A 22634-nucleotide genomic window follows, 5' to 3' on the forward strand; every position below is an offset into this window, starting at 1 on the left:
ATTTGAGAATTTGATCATACAATGGTTACAATTTTTTCTTGAGGTATTAACACCTCATTGATTTGTCTCCTATAGCATCACACCTATCTCCGCCTTCGCCTCCTATCTCCGCCTTACTCATGACTCCACCTCCACCCTCTCACCACTTTCTTCCTTTGTCCGCCTCCACTTGCCACCTCCTCCTACCTCCATCAGCTGTCCTCCCACCTCTTTATTCCACCCTCTCACCATTTTCTTCCCCTTCGCTTAACTCCACTTGTCGCCTCCTCCTACCTTCATCTGTTGCCTTCCACCTATTCGCTCCACCCTCTCATTCTCCTCTCAACACCTGCCACCACCTATCTCCTCCATCCTTCGTACAGATCCTTCTACCTACCAACGAGCTCCAATGAGGCTTGCACAATCACAACCATCCTTTGTTACTTTTTGATCACCAATCTCCTTCAACTCTATGCCTATGCCACCAAACTCCTTCCACCTTTTGCCTTCTCTCCATGTTTGCAGTCTCATCCACATCGGGTGGGGTATTAACACCCCCTCATCATTGACAACTTGGGTACCACCTTTGTTAATTGGTCAATGGGAACACCACTTGCACACGCCTTAGAAACAATAAGAGCTAGTTCGACGATTCAAACCAATGACCTTTGTAATAACATGAAGTTGCAACATCCATTGCACCACAAAGTCATCCAAAACCTCTTTAAACCTTAATCCTATACCTAATTGAACCTTAACACCAACACTAAACCAAATGGAAACCTAAGCCTAGTTCTATTCGAAATCAAATTCAAAATAATCTATACCAAATCGAGCCAAACCTTAAATCAAATCAAACTCAAATCTTTAGGCCATAGAGAATCCTATTGAAGAAATAAAAATAATCACCTTGAAAACCAAATCAAACATTAAACCATATTGAACTCTAACCTTAACCCCAAATCAAATTATTTATCAAACCAAATTGAACCCTATAACACTCAACCAAATTGAACCTTAACCCTAAACCTTGAATAGAAGAGCCTTATGCTAACCCTATTTTAATAACTTTTTAATTAAATGACAACCTTAATTAGTGTCTTATCAAGTGGTCTCATTTCTAATTTATGTTTCCTCATTACATATTTTTAAACTAATGGAATATAATCCAATATAAATCTAAAACCAAATTGAACCTTGACCCTAATACCAAACAAAATTGAACCCTAATACTAAACCAAATTGAAACCTAACTCTAGACCCAAACCTAAATTGCACTCTTACACATATAAAACCTTAACACAAATTAAACTCTAAGCTCGAACCTAATTGAAAATTAAATTGAACTACAATGCCAAATCTCAAAGCCATCATCATCAAGCTTATCTACTCTAAGATTTAGAGTATTTGGCTTTCCTAAATCTACTCCCATGTTCGATGAATGTTTAGAGTCATTGTCGAATTTAATTAAGTAATATTAAATAAAAAATATAATCATGTTAAAAATGAAATGATAGAATATATAGTTTTATATTTCATATGATTAAACGATGGATTAAGATTGATATCATAATCAAATATATAATACAATTAGAATACTGATTAATGAATTAAACTAAACCAAGATTATCATGTAATTATAATAAAATTATTTCAATTTTAATTAGATAATAATTTTTTAAATTAATATCAATTTAATATTAATTACAGTATCATAATATAATAATTTGTAAATGAAATAATTAACAAATATATTTTACCTATATACCTCTAAAAATATGTATCCTAATAAAATAAAATAAAATATTTATACCTCATTTTTAAAACGCAATTTAACAAACCCTAAACCCCAAAACTAAATACAACTACGGTACCTAGTCTATAAAAAGATTATCGTCTTCTTCTCTTCTATTATCGGTTAATGTTCATCCTGCCACGTGTCCGCATGTTAAATCTTGGCCGTAGATCTATGCGACGAAGCTGCAGAAACCCTAGGGTTTTACTATTAGAAACCCTAACATTCAAATTCTCATTTCTCTTTGATTCTTCAAGCGCAGCGATCGAACTCTAACGACAATATTTTATCGAGCGTCGCCTGCTCTCTCCAACCGACTTAATTTTCTGCAATTTCCGTCAGAAAAGCGCGAATTAATCTACTTCCCGCTGAATAGCAGGGGTTTTTTTAATCCACCTGAAATCTTTGCCGTAAGATTCGGCCGTCATTAACAAAATTTTGGCTCGGATTTGAAGAAAGTCAGCCGTTACAGGGCTGCTCTTTAATTACAACGTAACAAAACACTAGAATCTCTAGTATTAGCTTTTTTCACTTGAGTTTATTCTTTTATGGGTATGGAAGTCCAAGTCGCGGGAGCCGATAATCTCACGGAAAGGATGGGTTCGGCGCTGAATAAAGAGTTGCTTTCCGTAGCCAGGCTGTGGATTCGCCAGGCCCTCACATCTGTCCTACAGGTATTTATATGTGGTTCTATATTTTAATTGTGTTGAAACAAAGGAAAATTTTGAAGAAGATCCGAGTACAAAGTTCTCATGACGATGGATCTTAAAAACTTTGTACTTAGTCTTGTCAAATCCTCTCTTGTTTCAGTTATTGCGGAGTACTTCAGATTAAAAGCTTTAAGCTTGTGTTTGTTATTTTTGTAACGTGTACAATAAATCATGGAGTATCATAATTGGTTTTCTAGAATGATCCTAAAACTGAAGGTAAATGATAATAAAAAGGTTAAGTAAGACATCACTATCCTGCATCTCTTCATTCTCAACAATGGTGTCTGCTGCTTGTTAAGGCGATGGATGGAGTTGTGAATAAAACTAAGCTCGGAATACCATGTTTAGCTAGCAGAGTTCTGTCACCAATGGAAAATTTGAGACCATGAGATGCAGTTGAAAGAAAGGGCACCTGAATGACCTTCTTCGAGGATGGTGTTTACGAGCCTATTCCGGCAATGGTCTTCTGACAAAGCGTAGTGATAACTTATGAGCTTCATTCACCTGCATAGCTTTTGAAGCACAAACAGAAAAAAAATCTTAAACTCGCCACACGTGTGAAATGTTGATTTTTCTTTGATCGTTTCCGATGCGAGGTGGACTGTAAGGACATAGAACTGCTTGCTTTACAAGTCTGAAATCGAGAGTACCAGATCTGTCAGGCTCAGGATTATCTGTAAGGGCCACATTATGGTTCATTTGACCACATCAATTGCACGGTGTGAACCACCTGAAACCGACATTTTTAAATTCATTTTGTCTTGTTTTACCACCTTTCCCCAAGTAAATAGAGTCGAAAGGTGCAGATGAAGTATACATTATCCTATTGCTCCTATCTTATAGCATGATCATCATCATCTCCAAAGGCCGCATCATGTTTCCGTCTTGACTATATCAATTGTAGGGGGTTGACTACCTGAATCCAGCATGTTTAACTTCCTTTTGTTTTGTTTTACCACATTTCCCAAATAACGGAGAGTCTAAAGGTGCAGATGTACTACAAATTATCCTATTGGTCCTAGCTGATAGCCTACTTGAAAACCATTTCACGGAAAGTGTTTCATGGGTTTTTGTCTTGTTAATTTAATGCTTCAACCCAAAGTGGTGGAAATTAGCAAAAACATGCCGGTAAGTGAGGCTTGGATTAAATCTTGTGATGTTATGAATAATCAATCATGGAATTTGAATGATAAATTTGCTTATTTTTAAATTACTCTCTTGGTTTGTTAATAACTCATAATACTCTGGGTTTTTCATGTACACGCTGTTGTTTTAAAGTCAATTTCTCATTTATTCAGTATTTCGCTATTAATTTGTGGGTTTTAAATATTTTTCTAATACTTTGATGAATATTTTAATCATTTTAAGATTGCCATTTTTATTGCCGCATATTTACCTATTTCAAACCTGGCTAATTAAAACACATCTACACTTATCAAGCTGTGTCAAGGATGTGCTAATAGAATGCTACAATGTTTAAGTTATACACACCTTCCTGCATCTGCTAATACCACTTTGTCAGCTGTTCAAAATGCGAATTCCATTTTGTTAGTTGTTTGAAATGCCAATTCCATTAGTCAATTGATATGAAATTATTCCCGTTCAGTAAAAAATTAAAATTGATAATTTGATAGTCTGCATAACATTTGAACTTTGTGCTGCTTATGTTTACTTTTTGAGTGTTTGTGTTAAATACAGCTAGGAAACAATGTGTCAAGTTAGTTAAAGGTACAGTTGGTTAATTTCCAAAAAATTAGAAGCAGATCTATTAAGAAAATCCTAATTAGAAACTCTTAAAATTGATAGTTCAGTGTGTTAAAATTCCGTTAAATGGACAACACAAATCTGAATAAGGCTTATATTTTCATTTTATACTGACTCATAAATTTTTTTATAATTGTAGGGGGATGCCACAAGTTATGATCATCTCATACAAGAGCTTAGTAATATTGATGCTGGAGACCCTGTCCAAGAGGCAAATTTGGTGGTATGATGTTTTCCTTTACATTATGGGGGTTCTTTTGATGCTGCTTTGTCTTTGTGACAGTTGTAGTGTGCTGATGTTGTTACTAGGTTCAATTTATTGATAGGTTTGTCAGTCTATCAGTAGTAACATAGAACTTCATCCATTAAATGACTGTGTAGTATCACTACTGATGTTTCACTATTGGGTTTGGCAGATGACATTAAAGGCACTCTCCCAGGCAGTGTCATCTATTAATGAGCATCACCACGGTACTCTTCTTAGTTGTGTAAGTCTGTTTGCCTCTTATCGGTTGTATTATATTTGAGGTGTTTGTGGTACACTAGATGCTTAAGTAGAGGGTGTTAAGTATTATGCATACACATGTCAATGCATCTAGCTGTAATAAATATCATATTTATTGGAAAGTGCTCCTGACATATTTGGACATCTATTCAGGTCCTTGGTATGAGCTTTTGGAATTACAGTCTGGATGTAGCAGATGTGTTAATGGAATTTATCATCAATTTGGTATGTTGCAAGCTGTGAATTTTGTTCTAAGTGAATCCTTGATTAACTTAACAGTCTTATTTGAAGATAGGGTACTTGTATTAGGCAAGCCTGACCTATTTAGTAATGGCATACAGGCGACGTCAAATGGAGGGTTTGTTGACAAGTGTTTGGACATGCTTGTCAGAAATTTCCTTCCTCCTTCATGTGGATTGCCACTTCACATGGATTCCCTAACCAGGAGACAGATTTTAGGTGGGCTTACTGCAGAGCAACTTCTTTTGAAAAAAGAGGATCACCTTGCAAGGAAAAGTGAAATTCTGGAGCGTGTTCATTTGGCAATACAACAAATTGCAGAACTTGTGCCAACTGCTGCTTTAAGACTGCAACCAATAATCCTTCGAAGGATGCCTCACAGAATTATTCATAAAGATGTGAATTCCTGAACCAATTTTGTTTGAGATTGTTGCACTGCAATATTTATATACATTATGTATCTTTTGAAGGCTAATTATTTTTTGTGAAGAGGTTTCTGCTTTGGTTTCTTTCATTAAGTTAATGGTGTCAATTTTGCATTATTAGAAGATACGACTTGTCAAGATTATTCTGGTTATTCAATACCTTCTTTATAAAGGCATCTGTTGGTTATTGATCAATTGTGTCTGTTTGTTTGTTTAGTCACGACTGTTGCTTGGCTATATTTGAGGAAATGACATATCACATGGTTAGCAGGTCCGGACATTGTCTAAGATTCTGTTTTAACCCTGCTTATTTTCCACTGGGCTATCCTTATTATTGTACTGGGTCCTTTTTGTAGTGTGCAAGTCCAATTTAAGTTGTTTATTATCAGAGTTTTTATTCAAACATCGATGTAATGTTGGAGTATCAGGGTTCTTACTCAAATATCAATGTAACATTGGAAATTATTTTAATAAACATTGACACATGAAATTTTCTTGATTTGATTCCACCTGTTTAAATGCTTTTAACTGTTATATTGTATAGGTGCTTAGAGGTTTTCAGTAGATTTTTCTTGCCAGAAAAGACAAATTGTTTCCTTCCTTTTTCATTTCAATTTGCTGCTTGTTGTATTTTTCCGATTATTTTCTTTTTGTTATTATGTGCTAGTTGTTTATTGTTTGCTTTAAGTAATTAAAGAGATCATTTGAATCTATAATTAAATAAATGCACAGTATCTGGATGACAATGCTTCCTATTTTTCCCAATTACATTTACTGTATTTTGGTTGTTTTTGATGCTGACACACTTGCGTTAGAACTACATCTGCTTTACCTAGGGTTTGACATAGTTTTTGTTTAAACTATTATTTGAATTGATGAATTTAGATCCTTTATATTGTTAGGTTTGTATAATTTCAATCTTTCTAAATTTTATACAGTCATATGGATTTCAAGTATGACAGATTTTCCAGATTTTCTTGCCAATAAATAGAAGCCTAATGGTTTTTTTATACATTGTCCATTTTTTAATAGAAAGGTTTTTGGATAAACTGCCTGCAATTATTTATTTATTTGATGTCTGGGATCACGCTCTTATCCATCATTTTTGCTTTCTTCTTGAGCTCTACATTTGATGGATCACATATGTGATCTGAAATGTTGAAGCAATAAATAATTGCACAGAGTTTATCCAGAAGCCTTTCTAAAGCTATGCACTGCAGACGTTTAATGTTTCTTGCATTGTCCATTATCAAACACTTTTGAAGCTGCCATAACATGAAGAAAATGTATCAGATGTTACCTTGAAAGAGATTTGTAAACTTTGCATTTTTATTGACAAAAATTTAATTAAATAATTAAAATTGGTGTCTAAATCTATTAGATGTTGACTGCTTGAAAGGAATGTTTAGACCTAGCTTTGTATTGACCAAATTTGAAACAAATAATTAGCATTGAGACTTTGTTCAACATCTATTCAAGATTTTGAGCTACCGTAAATCTATTGGAATGGAGCTCAAGGAACTCCTTGGAATTGCTTTTCTGCATTGTTATACATGAATCCAGAGTGGCTTTTATTTGCTTTATGTTTTGGTGCAGCTGCGAACTCAAGTTAATGCTTTTGTTAGCATACTGTGTGTAATTGCATTGGCTTGGCTCAATTTTTGTGTTCTACTCTGCGCTGCAAATATATCATCTTGAATGGCAGTTGGCAGAGGTTGCTACACAGCAGCCATCTCCTTGCTTTCCTGCTTAATGTATGTCATGCTGGCTTTTTGCAGAGCTACACCTACCATCTTCAGCCAATAATGTTGCATCTCAACCACAAGATAAGAGGTACAGCCATGTACAGTAGGGCCACCATCAGTTTTTCATTTATTGACTTCATTGGCTTGGTGTTTTTGGTTTCTCAACGTCTTTTCTGTGGGATCACTCAATTGATTTTTCTTTGTGCAATTGAATGCATTTTCTTATATATCCTCTGCATTAATGCAGTTTTTGGTGAGCTACAGTAGTATGTTTGTAATTATTTTTGGTCTAGGTATAAAATCCAGCATAGCCTTTTACAGTTTTAGAAAGAATAGTTAGGTGTAAATAGAGAAAAAAAACCATTCTTCCAGGTTTAGTCAGCCAACAAAGGTAACAAAATAACCTCCTTAGATTTTAAGGTGATTGCTTGATTCTTTGTATGTTTATAACCCGAGCTTCAAATCTATTGTGATGGACACATTATGTTTTTAGGACTATTGACACATTATGTTTTTAGGAATTTGCAAATATACAATATCTCCATGGATTGCATCTTGAGCTATTCTTGAAATGAATGTACCAAAACATGCAATTTATGACATTATCTCTTTTATGCTCATGTGTTGCCTTATATATCATACTAAATTGGTTTTGCAACAGTTGGATATCTCTTTGAATGGTTTATTTTGTGAGTGGAATATATTTACTCAAATGGCTTGTTCTTGATGTCATAGACCAATGTAAAGCAAAAAATAATAGTGAACATGAGGTGCATGCAATCACTTTTAGTGATCTGCATATCAGAAGAGAAGAATGGTACATTTAAATTCCAATCAATGTTTTCTGATGAGGGAGTCCAGCCAAGAACTGAAAATCTTAGCGGTTCATAAATTTTATAGACACACATAGATCTTAAAGAAGAAATCCTAGCATCAGAATAACTAAGGAGCTTTGGAATCATTAACATGGCATGTTCTACCTCTGTCTTCCCAATTTCACTGGGATAAAATCTGGAGATTGCTGAACCCTATGAGTGGTTGGCTTTTGACACTTTGCCTTAGACATCCTGTAGCTCAAGTAGCCGGCCCTTTTAACAAGTTGCTTGATTCCATCTATTTTTAAAACAGAAAATGCCATTCTATGGTTATGAATGAGGGAATCCTACAGAGTTTATATAAGCTATAGCAGTAATGCATCTCAGCATTTAAGAACAGCATATAGATCTAAGAGAAACCAGACAAACGCTTATGGGAACCAAAAACAGTTAGCTGGTAAGCTTTTGAGGTAATCATTCTTCATATTGTTTATGTGGGTTCTGCTCCCATCTGAAACATGAAGTTTTCTTGGATGCATAGTTTTTATCTCTGTCGTTCATTTGCATGCCAGAAATGTGCCAAATCCTATTCCAACAGAGCAGTTGCAACTTGCAATGATATGGGGTGGAGGAAGGGACTATCTCAAAATAGCGTTCTGTATTACGTCTCAGTTTATAATTCTTCTTAGTTTTCTTTTACGAAGTTTCAGTTGATGGTTCTTCTAATAGTTAAATTTTATTTGCTGTATTTTAATGAATCAATATCATGTCACATCTGCTTCAATTTTCCCATGTTCTTTTGGCAAAACGCTATGTATGTTTGGATGTTGATTCTTGTCTGTTGGCCACTTCTTACGGTCAATGGCTTTTGTTGCCTGCAGCAAAGGCAAGCCTTTTGCCAATTATATGGTTACAATTTACAGCTTATATTTTAAATGCCGACTTTGAGCACTGTTGCAGAAAAATTGATGCAATACCTCCAAAATTAATATAGGCAGGTGGCCATGTTTTTGAATTGTGGGTCTTTCTTCATCTCAGTTGTAAGGATGCCACACCTGTCCCTGTGCAAAAAAAGTCCCTTAAAACAAAATGTGAAAAATTGTTGAAATTTATACACAGGTGCAGGTAAGCTGCATTTTTGGAGACCATCAAGTTACAATTTGGCATGGATGCACTTGTGTGCACATCAGCACCACCCACACATATATAATTGTTTGGGTACATCTGTAGTATGAATATGTGTATAGAGGACAGTCCAAGTTATAGAGCAAGTTATAGAGGACAGTCCAAGTGTATGAATATGTGAGTAGATAACAAATTTCAGAGGTGATCAACACTCTATTCTCACTATAGTGTAGGGGAGAAATATGCTAATGTATTTAGTTTTTGTGTCGAGCTTGGAGTATATCAGTTGTCAGTTAAGCTAGGTTAAATTAGTAGAGCAACATTTGGTTGTTGCTTTTAGATTTGTTAATGGTTTTTGTCATTTTGCATCTTGTCTGTAGCTTGATATGTCACTGTCTTTAATTGGATGTTCTTGATGCATTGTACATTGTGATGTATGGTCCTATTTGCATCTTGAAGCTTGAGAGAGTCTACTTACCTTCCATTTATATACATATTAGAGGTAGTTTAAAGACTTCAGATTAATATTTTCTTTTTTGATTTTGGGCCGACCTCTTACTATTTGTCTGTTAACTTTTGATCTCAGTTACTTCATAGACTTAGTTAATATTTGATCTGACTTAGACAACTATTTCGTGTATTTGGTGACTGCCCTTTTAAAAAGTTAACTGATTATTTGCCTATGTAATCAGTAATATGAATATTCACAACAAAAAATTATTTTCTACAACTCACAGGTTAAAACTCTATTTTATTTGCTCTTTATATCTCTATGCTATGGAAATGCCCTGAAGTTATTTAAAAAAATAGTTTTTGTCTATTTTTCTACAATTTTTTTTTTTAAATCCGATTTTTTCTCTTAACAATTTTTGCTACTATGGTTTAAACACAATTTATATGGTTTCTAACAAAGCTGTCTCACTTTGTAGATTGAGTGAAAGAAGCTTTCTCAAAGTAATTTTCTTTTTTGAGGTTACAGTTTATGATTCTTCTCATTTGAAGTTCTCAAATAAGTTTCCTCTTTCTAACAACTAGGATCTTATTGAAGTGTATAACAGCTATGTGATAGTTTTATTGTTGAATTGTTTGAAATAGAATACAGTAACATTGATAAATAAGAATTGGTGTTTAGAAAAGAAAGAAACCCACATTAGCCTCTGTATCAGCACCATATGCACAAAAATGGAATACAATCTGGGTAGTTGAGGACAGTTTATTGAAATTGATCTGAAGTAGCATCTTTTACATATGATATGTTAATGTAGGCAGCCAAAATAGTCTTGGTTCTGGAAAATAATTGTTGGAATTTATTAACTTTTTCTGGTGACAGAGTAATCTGCATTCAGAACTTTGATAGAGAAATCTGCCTTACTCTTGTACAAACTCCATTATGTAATAAGGTTAGTGTAACAGGATTTAAAACATATTTCTTTCTGTGGCAGAGTCTTGAGAAAAAGAGTTGTGTCAGTGTGGATGACAAGTAATGCTCCCTTTTGTGTAATTGACATGCCTTTGGAGCCAAATCCATTTATGTTGAAGTTTGAAATTATAATTTACTGCTATTAGGCCTATACAAATAATTTATGATAGAGTGTATATTGGAAGATGTTAAGTTCTTATTTAATTGTGTTCTATTATGCCTTTTTTTGTTTAACATGTTCTCTGTTGTGCGTGTTTGTTGAAACTGATATTTAATACTCCCATCCTGTACTGTTAAGCTCTCTGTAATGACTGTTATAATCATGGCTTGGAAATGTTTGCGGTGGTTATGAAGTTGCTGGAAATGATAAGTATCTTTAGTTTTTTCCGAAAAGGGAAACAGTTTAATGTATTGTGTTTTTGTTGTATTTACAGTGGAATGCTTTATATGTGGAAAACATGCTTAGGGTGGAAAGTAGTGCAGTTGGAGAAATCATTGGTAGCAGGATACTTATGGCAGTGGTGGACAGGCTTATTGAGATTGATGTATGTGGACACTTATTTGTGATTGATATCCAAAACATTTTGTGCTCATATTTTATTGAGTAAAAATAATAATATTTTCCATATTTGTCATAGAAAATATATTGTTTAATGCCATATTTATCATGTATGCACTCTAGGTTGAAATAAGATGGGAACACATTTTACATGAAGACTCAAGCAAGGTCTATGTATTTGAGATGGAGATGGAAGAAGATGAAGAAAATGAAGAGGATCCAGGAAAACCTGGAAGTGAGGTATAAGCTGTATTATTTTTCGACATTTCAAGTGTATTTATCACATTTTTAATAAGAAATGTTGACAGCTAGCTTACCTTTGTGGTTGTACTGTTTACTTCTCTATGAGAACCAAGCCATTCAAATGTTATCTTTCTATTTCTTCTGCTTCCTCCTGTGATATGTTCTTGTTTATCTTGAATTGAGTTTTTATGTGAAGTTGTCAGGAATGCAATTGTTCTGCATGCTTTTGAAAGATACAATTGCCATTTGTTTACACTTTTCTCTAAATCATTTTTGGTGGTTATGTATTACAGGCAAATATTCAATTTGCAAAATCATCTGATGGTAAGCAGAGTTTGGATGAAGTTGCAGATAAGATGGATGTGTTAATGGAGTTGGCATTAAATCATCTAAACATATGTGCCCACGAGGGTCGTCTGCCACAGGTAAAATGATTATTTGCATCCAGATAACAGACATGCTTGGTTTCAACAATTGTCTGATATCACTCTTTCATTTATGTTCCACTATGTTTTATGGATAGGTCTACAATACACTCATGCATTCATTTCAATCCACAATTTTGAATACTCACAAGTCAAAGTTTACTCAGGTAATTTACAAATGATTTGTTTAGAAGAGTAAAGGACTTTTTTTTCGTGATTTGTATGCAAGGGTACATGGTCTATTTATTTTCAATTGTCTTGTATGCATTCTATTTAAGGTGCTTAGCTCCTTTTCTTGGGCTGTGATAATTGCTTATAATTTTGGACAATAAATGTTTACTTCAAATTATTTATGCTTCAAGTTCTTATTATTATTACAAGTTGTCTAACTGCGCCGATTCTTGTAATTGTATGCAGTTCCTCATTTTTTATCTCTGCTCTCTTGCTCCAGCAACGTGTGGTGCAAATTTTGCATCTTTGCTGTGTGACATATTTGTGTCTAAATCTCGATCACCGAATACAAGGTACATTAGATGTGTTCTTTTTGCATGAATGCCAATAATTGTTCTTGCTGATTGGGGTGGCATTTAACCAGCAACCATAGTTGAAGAACTTGAACTTGGAAAACCTAAATCCTAAAATTTGAATCAGACTTGAGATTTCAGAAAAAAATTGGCAATGCTAAACGATGACACAGATATAAGACTATTAAAACTTGGCATATTAGTAAATACATAAACATATAAAATAATATTAAATGATGTATAGAGGCATACCAAATGAATTTAGAGTCCATAAATCTATTTTGATCATAGTAGCATTTTACTCAAAATCAGGATTGCCATGGCAAACCAAAAGTATAATCGGGATTCAATACTCAGGATTTAATCAGGAAAAAATCAAGAAACTAAAAAACTCTGAATTATTCATAAGAACTGGGAAAACATGTTGTTTTCGTTATTTCTAGCCAAATCGAGAGAAATTTTTTGCTTTCCATCTGCTACAGCCCAAAACAAATTTTCTTTTTCTACCTTATAAGATTGGAGTGTAGTCCCGAAGTGCCCATGTTGTGTTCCAAACCAAATTATGACCTTCAAGGCTGCAGTGACCTTTGTGGTTCATGCCATTTTTCATAATTTTATCTTTTAACACACCATTGATATAATTTGAGGCAATGTTGTCAAAGAGTTGAAAGAATGAGTAGGGTAAATGGGAAAATGACAAAGGGAGGGGCATACTCTGTTCTCTGTACAGGCTCTTGTTTTTTCAACTGGTGGAAAGTGAGTTTTCAGTATTGCCAGTTTCAGGTGACCTCACTGACTTGCGAGTACCTGCAGTTTGGTGGGTAATTCACTGAGTATATCTGACTATTCTAGTAAGTACAACTTTGGAACACCTGATACAACATTGACTCCTGTAATATCAACAACAAAGAATGATTACCAATGATTACCATGACTGAAACCTATTTCTTTTAGACATGGGCAAAAAAATTGAATACCCAAAGTTGGTCCAGCCTAGGCATTGCAGAGAAAGATTGATGGTTTCCTTGTTTGTACCATAGAAAGGGACTGACTTCTTGGTTTACGTTCGAATTGACATCACATTGCATGGATGTACCTCCATTGTCTTAATGGGTTCAGTTTCTGACAATTGAAAAATTGTCAGCTAGTAGTATTTTTTGAATACATTGTCCTTATTAAATTGTTTGGAATACTTGCAAGAGCTGTTTGATTTTGGGGTCAAGTTTTTTTGACAAGCAATTGGTTTTCTACCATTACTTATTATTTATATCCTAAGTCACAAGGTTCAAATTCGAATTCGAATTCGACTGCCATGAAATTCGGATGAAATTTGACAAGGGAAAAATTCGAAAAAAAATTCGGATAAATTCGCCTTCTATAATTTTGTTTATTTTTAAATATATGTACACTTCTAATAAGTTATCAGAATAGCGACCCTTGTTGGAGAAAATCCGAGGGCGACCCAGCAGTTGCAGACACCCATGACCCAATAGATACAAAGCATATACAAAGAATACCCACCAACTGAGTTGTGTTTAGAGGCGAATAGCAGTGCTTTTTCGATTAAATTCGATTAAATTCGATTAAATTCGAACCTCATCCATGAAAATCGCCGTATCCTGTGACTTAGTTTATATCTAATGTGTTTTCCTTCTTGAAACTTTTAAGATCTTTCTTTAAAGAGTTTTGACTCTGATTGTTTGACTTATCCCCATAGAGAATGCATCAAGAATTTCTATTATTAAACATATTTAGACATCCCATTTTTGATCTCTTACTCCAAGTTGGAGGCGTAGGTATCAAACACCATATTTTCTAGTAGTTTTGGCCTTTAGACAACAGTACCGGGAACAACCCTGTATACTCTACAAACGCATAGCTTGAGTTCGGTACAATACAACGTGTCTCAAATTGGATATGCAATAAATCAAAGGCTTAACAAACCTGGTAATCTTGTTTCTAATTGAGCTTCATATCCTCTGGTAGGTTGGCCTTAACTACAGAAGTTGAAATTTCATTGTGCACCTCACAAACACCCTGCATGAGCTGGGTACAATACAGCTTGTCCTGATTTGATATACTCTAAAATAGCCTTTAGCAAACTAGGTAAGTTCCTCTACGGTTTTGCCATATCCATTTGCTCCCTTGTGTATGAGCTGACCCGTTCAGATTCTGCAAATCAATATTTAGCTTCTTCAGGTCATAAACTAGTTGCACCTTGACCTTACATGCACCTTTGCTTTCTTCGAAAAAAATATTATATATTCATTTGCAAGTTAATTTTCATAGGTTTCTCTCTGCAGCCTGATATGACTCCCATTTGAGAGATAGGTTTAACGTAAGTATACATTTTCTTCTTCAAACTTTGGATCCACTGGCCTTTTCCCAAAAGAGATCAGTTTGTTCTTGACATTTATTGCTAATTTTGTGAAAAACTTGTTAGCTCTTCTTTTGTTACAAACTTTGAAGAAATCTTTGAGAAACACCCTTGGCATTTTTGTGGTGGTAGCATGTCCTGGTTGAAGCTTTAATGCATTTGCTTCATTTTTCAAAGAAAAAAAAATGTTAATAACTTCAACAGAAATACATATGGAGAGAAATGGGTGCACTTGTTTACTTGAGCTAGATTACAGTAACAAATCTGACTCTAAACACAGTATTACACACACAATGGCTGTCTCTGTATTGCATCAATCATACAAGATTAAAAAAGACAGTTTATGAAGGGTATTCACTTACAAGTTACTGTTTATCCATTGGGAAAAGACAGCTTACTTAACCTCTTAACCTTGGACTTATCTGTCCATTAATTCTATGGAGGTGAAACGTGACTAAAATAATGACACTAAGAATAAGGAACAAAACTAAGACATAAATCAGTATGTCATGCCTGGATAGCCAACCAAGTGATATCCATTTACATATTAATGGAATGTTACACAAAGGTATTAAATGTTTTTTTATGCTTTTTTTCTTAAACTAGGTTTTATTGAATATGAATGTTTTGCATTTGGATCACTATCTAAAAAGGGCTGGATTACATAATAAACACCATCAGATTGTCTAAATAATGAATGAAATGTAAGCAATCAAGACTGTCTAAAAAGGGTTGGTTTACATAATAAACTCCATCAGATATTTCTAAACAATGGATGAAATGCAAGTAATCAAGTACATGTACTGTTTAGCATCTACCTGCATTTTATTTATCGAGGTTTAGACTATCCAAAAAGGGTTGGATTACATAAGAAACTCCATCAGATGTTTCTAAATAATGGATGAAATGTAGGTAATTAAGACTCGTACATGTACTGTTCTGTATCTAGCAACTTTTTATTTATTGAGGTTTTGGTGCCCTTCTAAAATGATGTTTCGTTTATGACTAGAATGGAAATTATGTAAGGCAACACTCAAAACGTTATTTTTTTCATACGTAGAAGACAAAGTAACCTTTATTATAACTCTATATAGACCTTTGGATTTTAAGGTTGTTTAACTTGGTGTGCAATTTAGGTCTGTATTTGACATATTCCTCAGATTCCTGTGACAGGAATATTATTCTTGATCGATTGTATTCAGATGTAAAATGGTACAGAACTTTTTAAAACTGGTTCCAACTTTACCTCATTTTTGCTAAAGATCCAACCAGGCAGTGAAGTTGTCAGAAACTCTTTTATAACTCAAACTTTCAATTCTTTTACCATGTAACTCTTGGACAAGTTCTGAACATCCAGGCAGTGAAGCTGTAGGAAACTCTTTAAACTTTTAGCAATCAATTCTTTTACCGTATAACTCTTGGACATGTTCTCAATTCTTTGTTGGCCATTGTCTTGAAACTAAGTAGAAAAGGCTGATTACACCTGCCCATCACCATGGTACGAATGTGGTTACAAATGTACGATACGAGGGAAAAAGAAGTAAATAACACAGATTATTTGCACTCAAATCCTATGAACAATTACAATCAGGAAAAATAACAGAGATTTCCTTCAGATATACCAGCGGATAAGAACTCAAGATTCTCGAATAAACATATACCCACAACCAGATGCAACGAAAGAAAGATCAAATACAATTGCGAATTCACAAAGGAAAGCTTACAACTGTGTAAAGAACGACTTAAACACAAAGATTTAAAGTGTTCCCTTATTCATAATTCAAAACTGGAATGCAAAGATTCCAGTCACTCCATTACAAAAGACTGTGTTCAGAAAATCAATTCCCTGTTCATTCCCTGTTACAAAGGTAAAATCAGAAAAATTCCCCTCTGTAGAACTTTTCCCCCCCTTTCCAATTCTAATCTATCTTCTACTTATTCAAGCTAAAGGCCCTTTCCGTTTTGAAGAAACGGTTCTTTAAATTAGCGGTCTTGAAAATGGCCGCTTTAAACATGATTTTAAAGAAAACAAAATTATCGGATAAACCCTATTAACATTAAACTCTTGAATTATTAATTTCATGCTCCTTCATCGAGCACTGGGTTCTGACAATCTGGTTGTCGATCCTTTCAGCTATCGTCTCCTCTTCAATCAGCACGCAGAGGACCGCTGTAAATTCATCTTCATCCCTTATGAGTGTCTGGGCAAGGTCACTCAGGTCCAGGAGATTATCATCTTGCAGGTGTTGAACATCGGGCTGGATCATAGGACCTTTACCTCTGAGTACCATCCTGTGTGCTGTTTGAAAACTAATTGTCAAGAACCCTCTCTGCAGCAAGTTCTTCTTGTAGATGCTGTTCGTGGTTCTCAGCCTGCTTTCATGATCTTTCTCAACAGAACGATAGTTTTTCTATATTCGTCGAAGTCGGTATGCTGTTAAAGACCGCAATTCTCGGAGATATTTCCTCGTTCACTTTCTGGCCAATTTAAGTTTGGATTATCAAATGGCAGCTCACCAATGTTGCTACCTGCTGTATTAACCTCTTAGGACATGCCTTTGAGAAATGCGTAAGCTTTTAAGTCAGGTATGTGGCTTCCCCTTGAAGGCTTCATGAATCACCAAACTCGATGACAACACAAAGCATGTCAGGGAATCGGGTTGATTCACAACTTTCAAACTGGTTTAGAAATCAACTAGAAACCCGACTTCCTATGAGTCCTCGTGGAGAGTTATCGGCCTTTGAGTTAGGGACTTACGAAAATTGAAAACTCCGTGACAAGGTTAGAGGATGCGTGGGGCGAGTGACTATGTTCGAAGATGAATATGGGCCGCGACTTAGGATCTGGTTTGTTAAAGCAATCAATGGGAACCATAAAGCAAGAGCATACAAAAGCTCGAAAATTAAAAGGATGTGGGTTTTTAGCATAATTTAGTTTTCCTGGATAACACACTTCCACTATGAGTTTGCTCGCTATCCGAATTATCAAATGCAACAAGCTGAGAAGTGGAAGCATACAAATCAGTATGTTTTGGCTCTACGTCCCACATCTTCGTCTCCCCTTGTTTGTAGTCGCATTGCTTGTGTGAAAGAAGACTCGGGTTGGAATGCACATATACTAAATTCTCTGCTTTTTTTGATTGCAATCCATTGCACTTTACTGAGTGGATGAAAGATTATGTACTCCAACTTCTTTCTGATGCAGATGAACTAGCAATCTATGAAGACAAAGTAAACAATTTGAAGTTATAAATTTATAAAATAAAAAATTACTAGCAACTTATGAAGACAAAGGAAACTATAAAACTTGTGATAAATTTTAATTGATTAAACTTATTTGTGATAAAACTTTGACTGGGAGGGTTTGTAGGTTTTGGAAGCATGTGCCACTCCAACTATGAGCATCCTTCTTGAATCTATGATGAAGAGCATCAACACTCAGACCATTTTTGTTTGCAAATTCTATGAACTCATTTGTAATCACATCGTGTACATCATCTTCAGGGTAGAGTCTAAGGAATGCTGCCTTGTACCCATCAGACACTTGTAAATCTCTCCATGGTTCAAGCCTTCTTGGTTGATCAATAAATTGACTGCTATAATACTTTGGTGTCAAGGCATAGGCAAGAAGATGCAAAGGAGTGGTCATCTTATTCCACCTTTCTTCAACAATTGCTTCCACTTGTTTGAAGAATTTCTCTTCGAGGTCTTGCTCTTTTGCATTTATAATGCACTTCATTTTTTCAAGCATTGAGTCAATGCCATCTTAATTTTCTCCAATGTAGTGTAGCGGATCATGCTCATAATGGGCTCAGTGAAACTAAGGAGATATGTCACAAGATCCCACCATGACTCATCTGATATCTTGACCCTAATTCTTGCTGCCCTCTCAGTGGCACTTTAACTTAGTTGTCTCAAGACATCTGGATGCCCTTAGCCTCTGTCTACACTTGTTTGATCCAATCAATTTTATTCCCAATATTTTGTAGCATAAGATTTATGATTATGTTATATTCTTGTTACTATATTTTTAATATCCCATTAAAATCTAAAAGGAAAAAACTTTAGTACAAATTTTTTATTATTACATTATTATATTTTTATTAAACTCTTGACAAAAGGAAAAAATCTATTAAGGCTACATTATTATTATATTATTATATGGGTGGATGAAAAAATTAAAAGCAAAAAACTATTGAAGTGGAAGGATGACATCCAACAAGGATGTCAAATTGAATGGTTCTAGTTTTTGTTTCCGGAGGTTTTTGAATGAAATTTATGTTTTAAATGTGTCACTTTTAGGGTTTTAATTTTCTTTTCCAACTGGCAGATTAAAAAAAAACTGTTCAATTTTGCAAAAAAATTTCCCTTTTTAGGCTGCTGGACATCCGGGTTCGCTCTGGGTTTGCCCAGGCCGAACTAGTCTGCTCAGCAGCGAACCCTGGCCGGACCCACATGCAGACCGGACCAGGATCCGAACCGGACTGGTACCTGCAACTTAGTCTGGAAATGAACATCTCATATTCTTCATACCTTTGATATACTTTAGCATTAGTACTTCAATTTTTTTGTTGGTCTTATCAACTAATTGCGATGAGTTTACTTCTTTGATTGATATAAACTCTTTCAGAAAATTCTTATTCTGAACTAACATAAACTCTTTCAGAAAATTCTTATTCTGAACTAACATTTTGGTTGTGCTTGGCAGAATGACTGCAGCTGCTTATCTAGCAAGCTATTTAGCTCGTGCTAAATATCTGCCTTTATTTGTAATTTCTGCTTCGTTAAAGAGGTTTGTAGCCTCGTGTGTCTAACTGTAACTTAATTGTCCTTTTTATGGTGTTTGCTGTCTTATCTAGAGAGTTCTGAGTTTCTGTGACTTGTTGATTCTCTCAGGTTAGTAGATTGGTGCTTGCAATACACACCTCAACAGAATAATGAGAAGAAGACCATAAATCCAGGATTGCATGGTGTCTTCTATTCTGCATGTCAGGTAAATTCCATTTTATTTTTGTTACATAGCCATAGGTAATGTATAGCAGAAAGGAGATATTCCCAACAGGCAATGTCGAATATGCAAATGGAATTGAAATTTGGGATTTTAAGATCCCCAAAGGTTTTTAGAATCAGAAAGGGAGTGGAATTATAACTGTATGATAAATGGTGGGGGGAAGCCACCTAAATTCATATACATCATGTATGAGGTGAGATAACATACATTCCATAAATAAAGACATATAAAGGGCTCGTTAAGAAGGTTTCACACTCATTTTAACATTTCCCATTAGAATCTTACATCTATGACGACATTGAGAAAGATGGCATCCACATTTGTAGAATGTTCTCCCTTAAAAAGAGGCGTCAAAATGAAATTCGCCTAATAGAAAGGTGGCATTAAATCAACCAACATGCAAATGTATTACCAAAAACTGAAGTCAAGAATGATCTGACCTGCTCTCAATCATTATTGTTAACAGAAAGGGCTCATTCACAACATGCGATATAGGATATGAATGTAGAAGAATTGATTGAGGACTTCAAGCATTCTAAAATCACAATATATTTTTTATTTAAGAAAACGACATAATAACATATGATGAGAAATAGGTGAAAATAATTGTTTATAAATATATCCACATATAAAGATCTGTTCAGTGAGATGTATGTGTTGACATACATTGATGCATACCAAAAATTAAGAAATCCTGATAAGAGGGTTTTATAGCCAAACAAATATATAAATCAGCATGTTGGAATGTCTCATTTTCTTTAGCATTTGATAAGAGTGATGTACATCCGTTCTAACACATATTTATCAGTACTAAGGAATATCTTGTAAGCACAAACAAATTCTACTATGGGCTACTTTATAAAGGAAGACTTTATATTCTACTTTCTGCATCTTTTGGGAGGAGTTTGACACAGATCAGGGGTGGTGCTCAAATGATTTCATATGAACTTTTTATTCGGTAAATGATGAATTCGTTTTGTTTCGGCTTTTATAAACACTGTTGTGACAATTTGAGCTTTGCGATAATTTGGCAGGCAATTATGTATGTGCTATGTTTCCGGTTAAAATTGCTTATGGATGATCCTAAACAGAGATTGTTAATAGAAGAATTGCCACTGAAAAATATTCTAGAGCACAAGCTAAGCCCATTGAAGGTATGTAGCAAAATTAAATTAGTGAATAAAGACGATTGTGCAGAATCCTTTTGTTCTCATTTGACGAAAAAACACTTTCTGGATGCTAGGTTTGTTTGCCATCAGTTGTGGAAGAGTATCTGCGGCAGGTAAAAGCTGTTCATCTCTTTGACGTTTCACAGTATACAAGTGCAAACAACATGCTGGAGACAGAAGAATCTAAGGCATTTGGAGGAGTTGAGAGACTTGACATGTTCTTTCCATTTGATCCCTATTTGCTGAAACAGTCGGACAGGTATTTAAAATTTTTGGCACATATGGCTTTTTAACTATTAATTTATGGCATATATGGCTTTTTAACTATTAAAGTTTGGGTTCCTGCATGGATGCGTTCATGTTTTTCACCTGCTTTGTTCTTATGCTTCAGGTTTGTAAGGCCAAATTTTACATTCTGGTCTATGGTCCCAACTCCGCATGATGAGGATGATTTGGACGATCAGGAAGACCATATGATTTCTGATCCATGGGATGAAGATTTAGAGAATGTAGAAAGACATACACTAAGAGAAGGTTATGAAAGTCAAAGTGATAATGAAGATTTTGAGGAATTTGAGTGTGCAATGAACAAAATGTCTATTACCCCAAAACATACAGCATTTAGAGTACCTGCAAAGTTGCTTGCATCTGCAGAACTGAGGCCAGATATGCCTGCAAGGTTATATCCCACAGCAATTTAAACTGGTGATTCCTTTGGGTGGCAGGACTGTTGGGTTGGTTCTCCATTGTTTTTTACCAAATTGTAATTTACCAATTTTTTTTAGAAGTATAGTTTTGCGATCTTAGGATTTGTATTGTTGAAGAAGATTATTATTTGACACCAACCTGGGTTCGAAGTATGAAAGTGGTTGTTGGGCCTTGTAAGGTCCACCGGGAGAAATGTATTTTAAGGTAGGCTGAAGGAAGGCCTTTAGAGCTCTGCGGGGAGTTGATATATTGATGCTTGCATGTGTATGTAACAAAGGGCAACAAAGTTTTGACCGGGTGGATTATTTATAACTATTTTTCAGCTGTATGGAAACATTGGAGCTCTCTTTTTCTTGAATTATAATATTCAATGAGCATAATTTGGTGTAAAAATTGAATGGAAAACCTAAATTGAGGGTGTGATAATTTTAATTTCTTTTGCCATCAATATTTTATTATGATTTCGCCCACTAACTGCTTGGTGAATTAAAACTTTCTCTTCCTTCTCAACTTCAGGAAGACTTGAGAGGTAGGAAATTGTGGGCAACCTGGAGTTCTTTTTTTTCATTTATCATAAAAATGTTTTGATCATACAGAGTTTTGTAAGGGAAATTGTTAAAAGATTATTAGGGAGCAAATCCAAAGGACATGCTGAAATTTGCTAATTTATTTAAGTAGTAAGCTATTTGTATTGTACCTAGTAGCATCAGGCATAAGAGTGCACATGACAGCCTCTATCCCAGCAATTTCCCTCAGTTTTGCAGCACTCGAATTAAAACCCTTTTTCACTTTCTAGAGCCAAGTTATAGACGGTTTTGGACTAAATAGAGTTAGGAGCAGGAAAAAGGACACTCGTGGACTCAAAAACAGGGTCCACGTCCAAGTGAACGCAATTGATTCTTGTCTTGGCCAGAGAGCATTTGTTTTATCTGAGAGAAAGTAAAGTAAAATTTATGTGATCTTTAGATTTGCCTTGTCGGATCGTTATTACAACAAAAGGTGTTTTACAATGGGAGCCTGGGATGTGAAGCTTCAAATAGATACAGTCGTAATTTTTTTTTTGTTCAACTTGATGCATTCTTTTTTTGGTTTAAG

The 22634-nt window shown here is 34.9% G+C and overlaps 1 protein-coding gene across 2 annotated transcripts; it reads left to right on the plus strand.

The window, feature by feature from the left end:
• The first annotated feature begins 1969 nt into the window (after positions 1–1969).
• LOC131029707 (uncharacterized) lies at positions 1970–21919 on the plus strand. 2 transcript variants are annotated; one of them, XM_057960312.2, is made up of 15 exons: positions 1972–2448; positions 4388–4471; positions 4665–4736; positions 4907–4978; positions 5095–5391; positions 10958–11068; positions 11206–11322; positions 11619–11750; positions 11849–11917; positions 12168–12274; positions 19360–19443; positions 19548–19644; positions 20697–20816; positions 20906–21090; positions 21223–21919. In XM_057960312.2, the coding sequence occupies exons 1-15, from the start codon at positions 2323–2325 to the stop codon at positions 21530–21532; spliced, it is 1983 nt and encodes a 660-aa protein (XP_057816295.1). In that variant the 5' UTR covers positions 1972–2322; the 3' UTR covers positions 21533–21919. The 2 variants fall into 2 exon arrangements, with proteins under 2 accessions (XP_057816296.1, XP_057816295.1); XM_057960313.2 differs by lacking the exon at positions 11849–11917 and having other exon boundaries at positions 1970–2448.
• Positions 21920–22634: the final 715 nt, after the last annotated feature.

This window comes from Cryptomeria japonica, chromosome 9 (assembly GCF_030272615.1).
Source record: "Cryptomeria japonica chromosome 9, Sugi_1.0, whole genome shotgun sequence".
Taxonomy (NCBI): Eukaryota; Viridiplantae; Streptophyta; class Pinopsida; order Cupressales; family Cupressaceae; genus Cryptomeria; species Cryptomeria japonica.

Bases quoted from the DNA above. Each gene is read 5' to 3' on its own strand.
- LOC131029707 (XM_057960312.2), top strand. From the start codon at position 2,323: ATGGGTATGGAAGTCCAAGTCGCGGGAGCCGATAATCTCACGGAAAGG. The intron at 20,817-20,905 runs GTATGTAGCAAA...TCTGGATGCTAG, and splicing joins ACAAGCTAAGCCCATTGAAG to GTTTGTTTGCCATCAGTTGT. The intron at 21,091-21,222 runs GTATTTAAAATT...CTTATGCTTCAG, and splicing joins TTGCTGAAACAGTCGGACAG to GTTTGTAAGGCCAAATTTTA.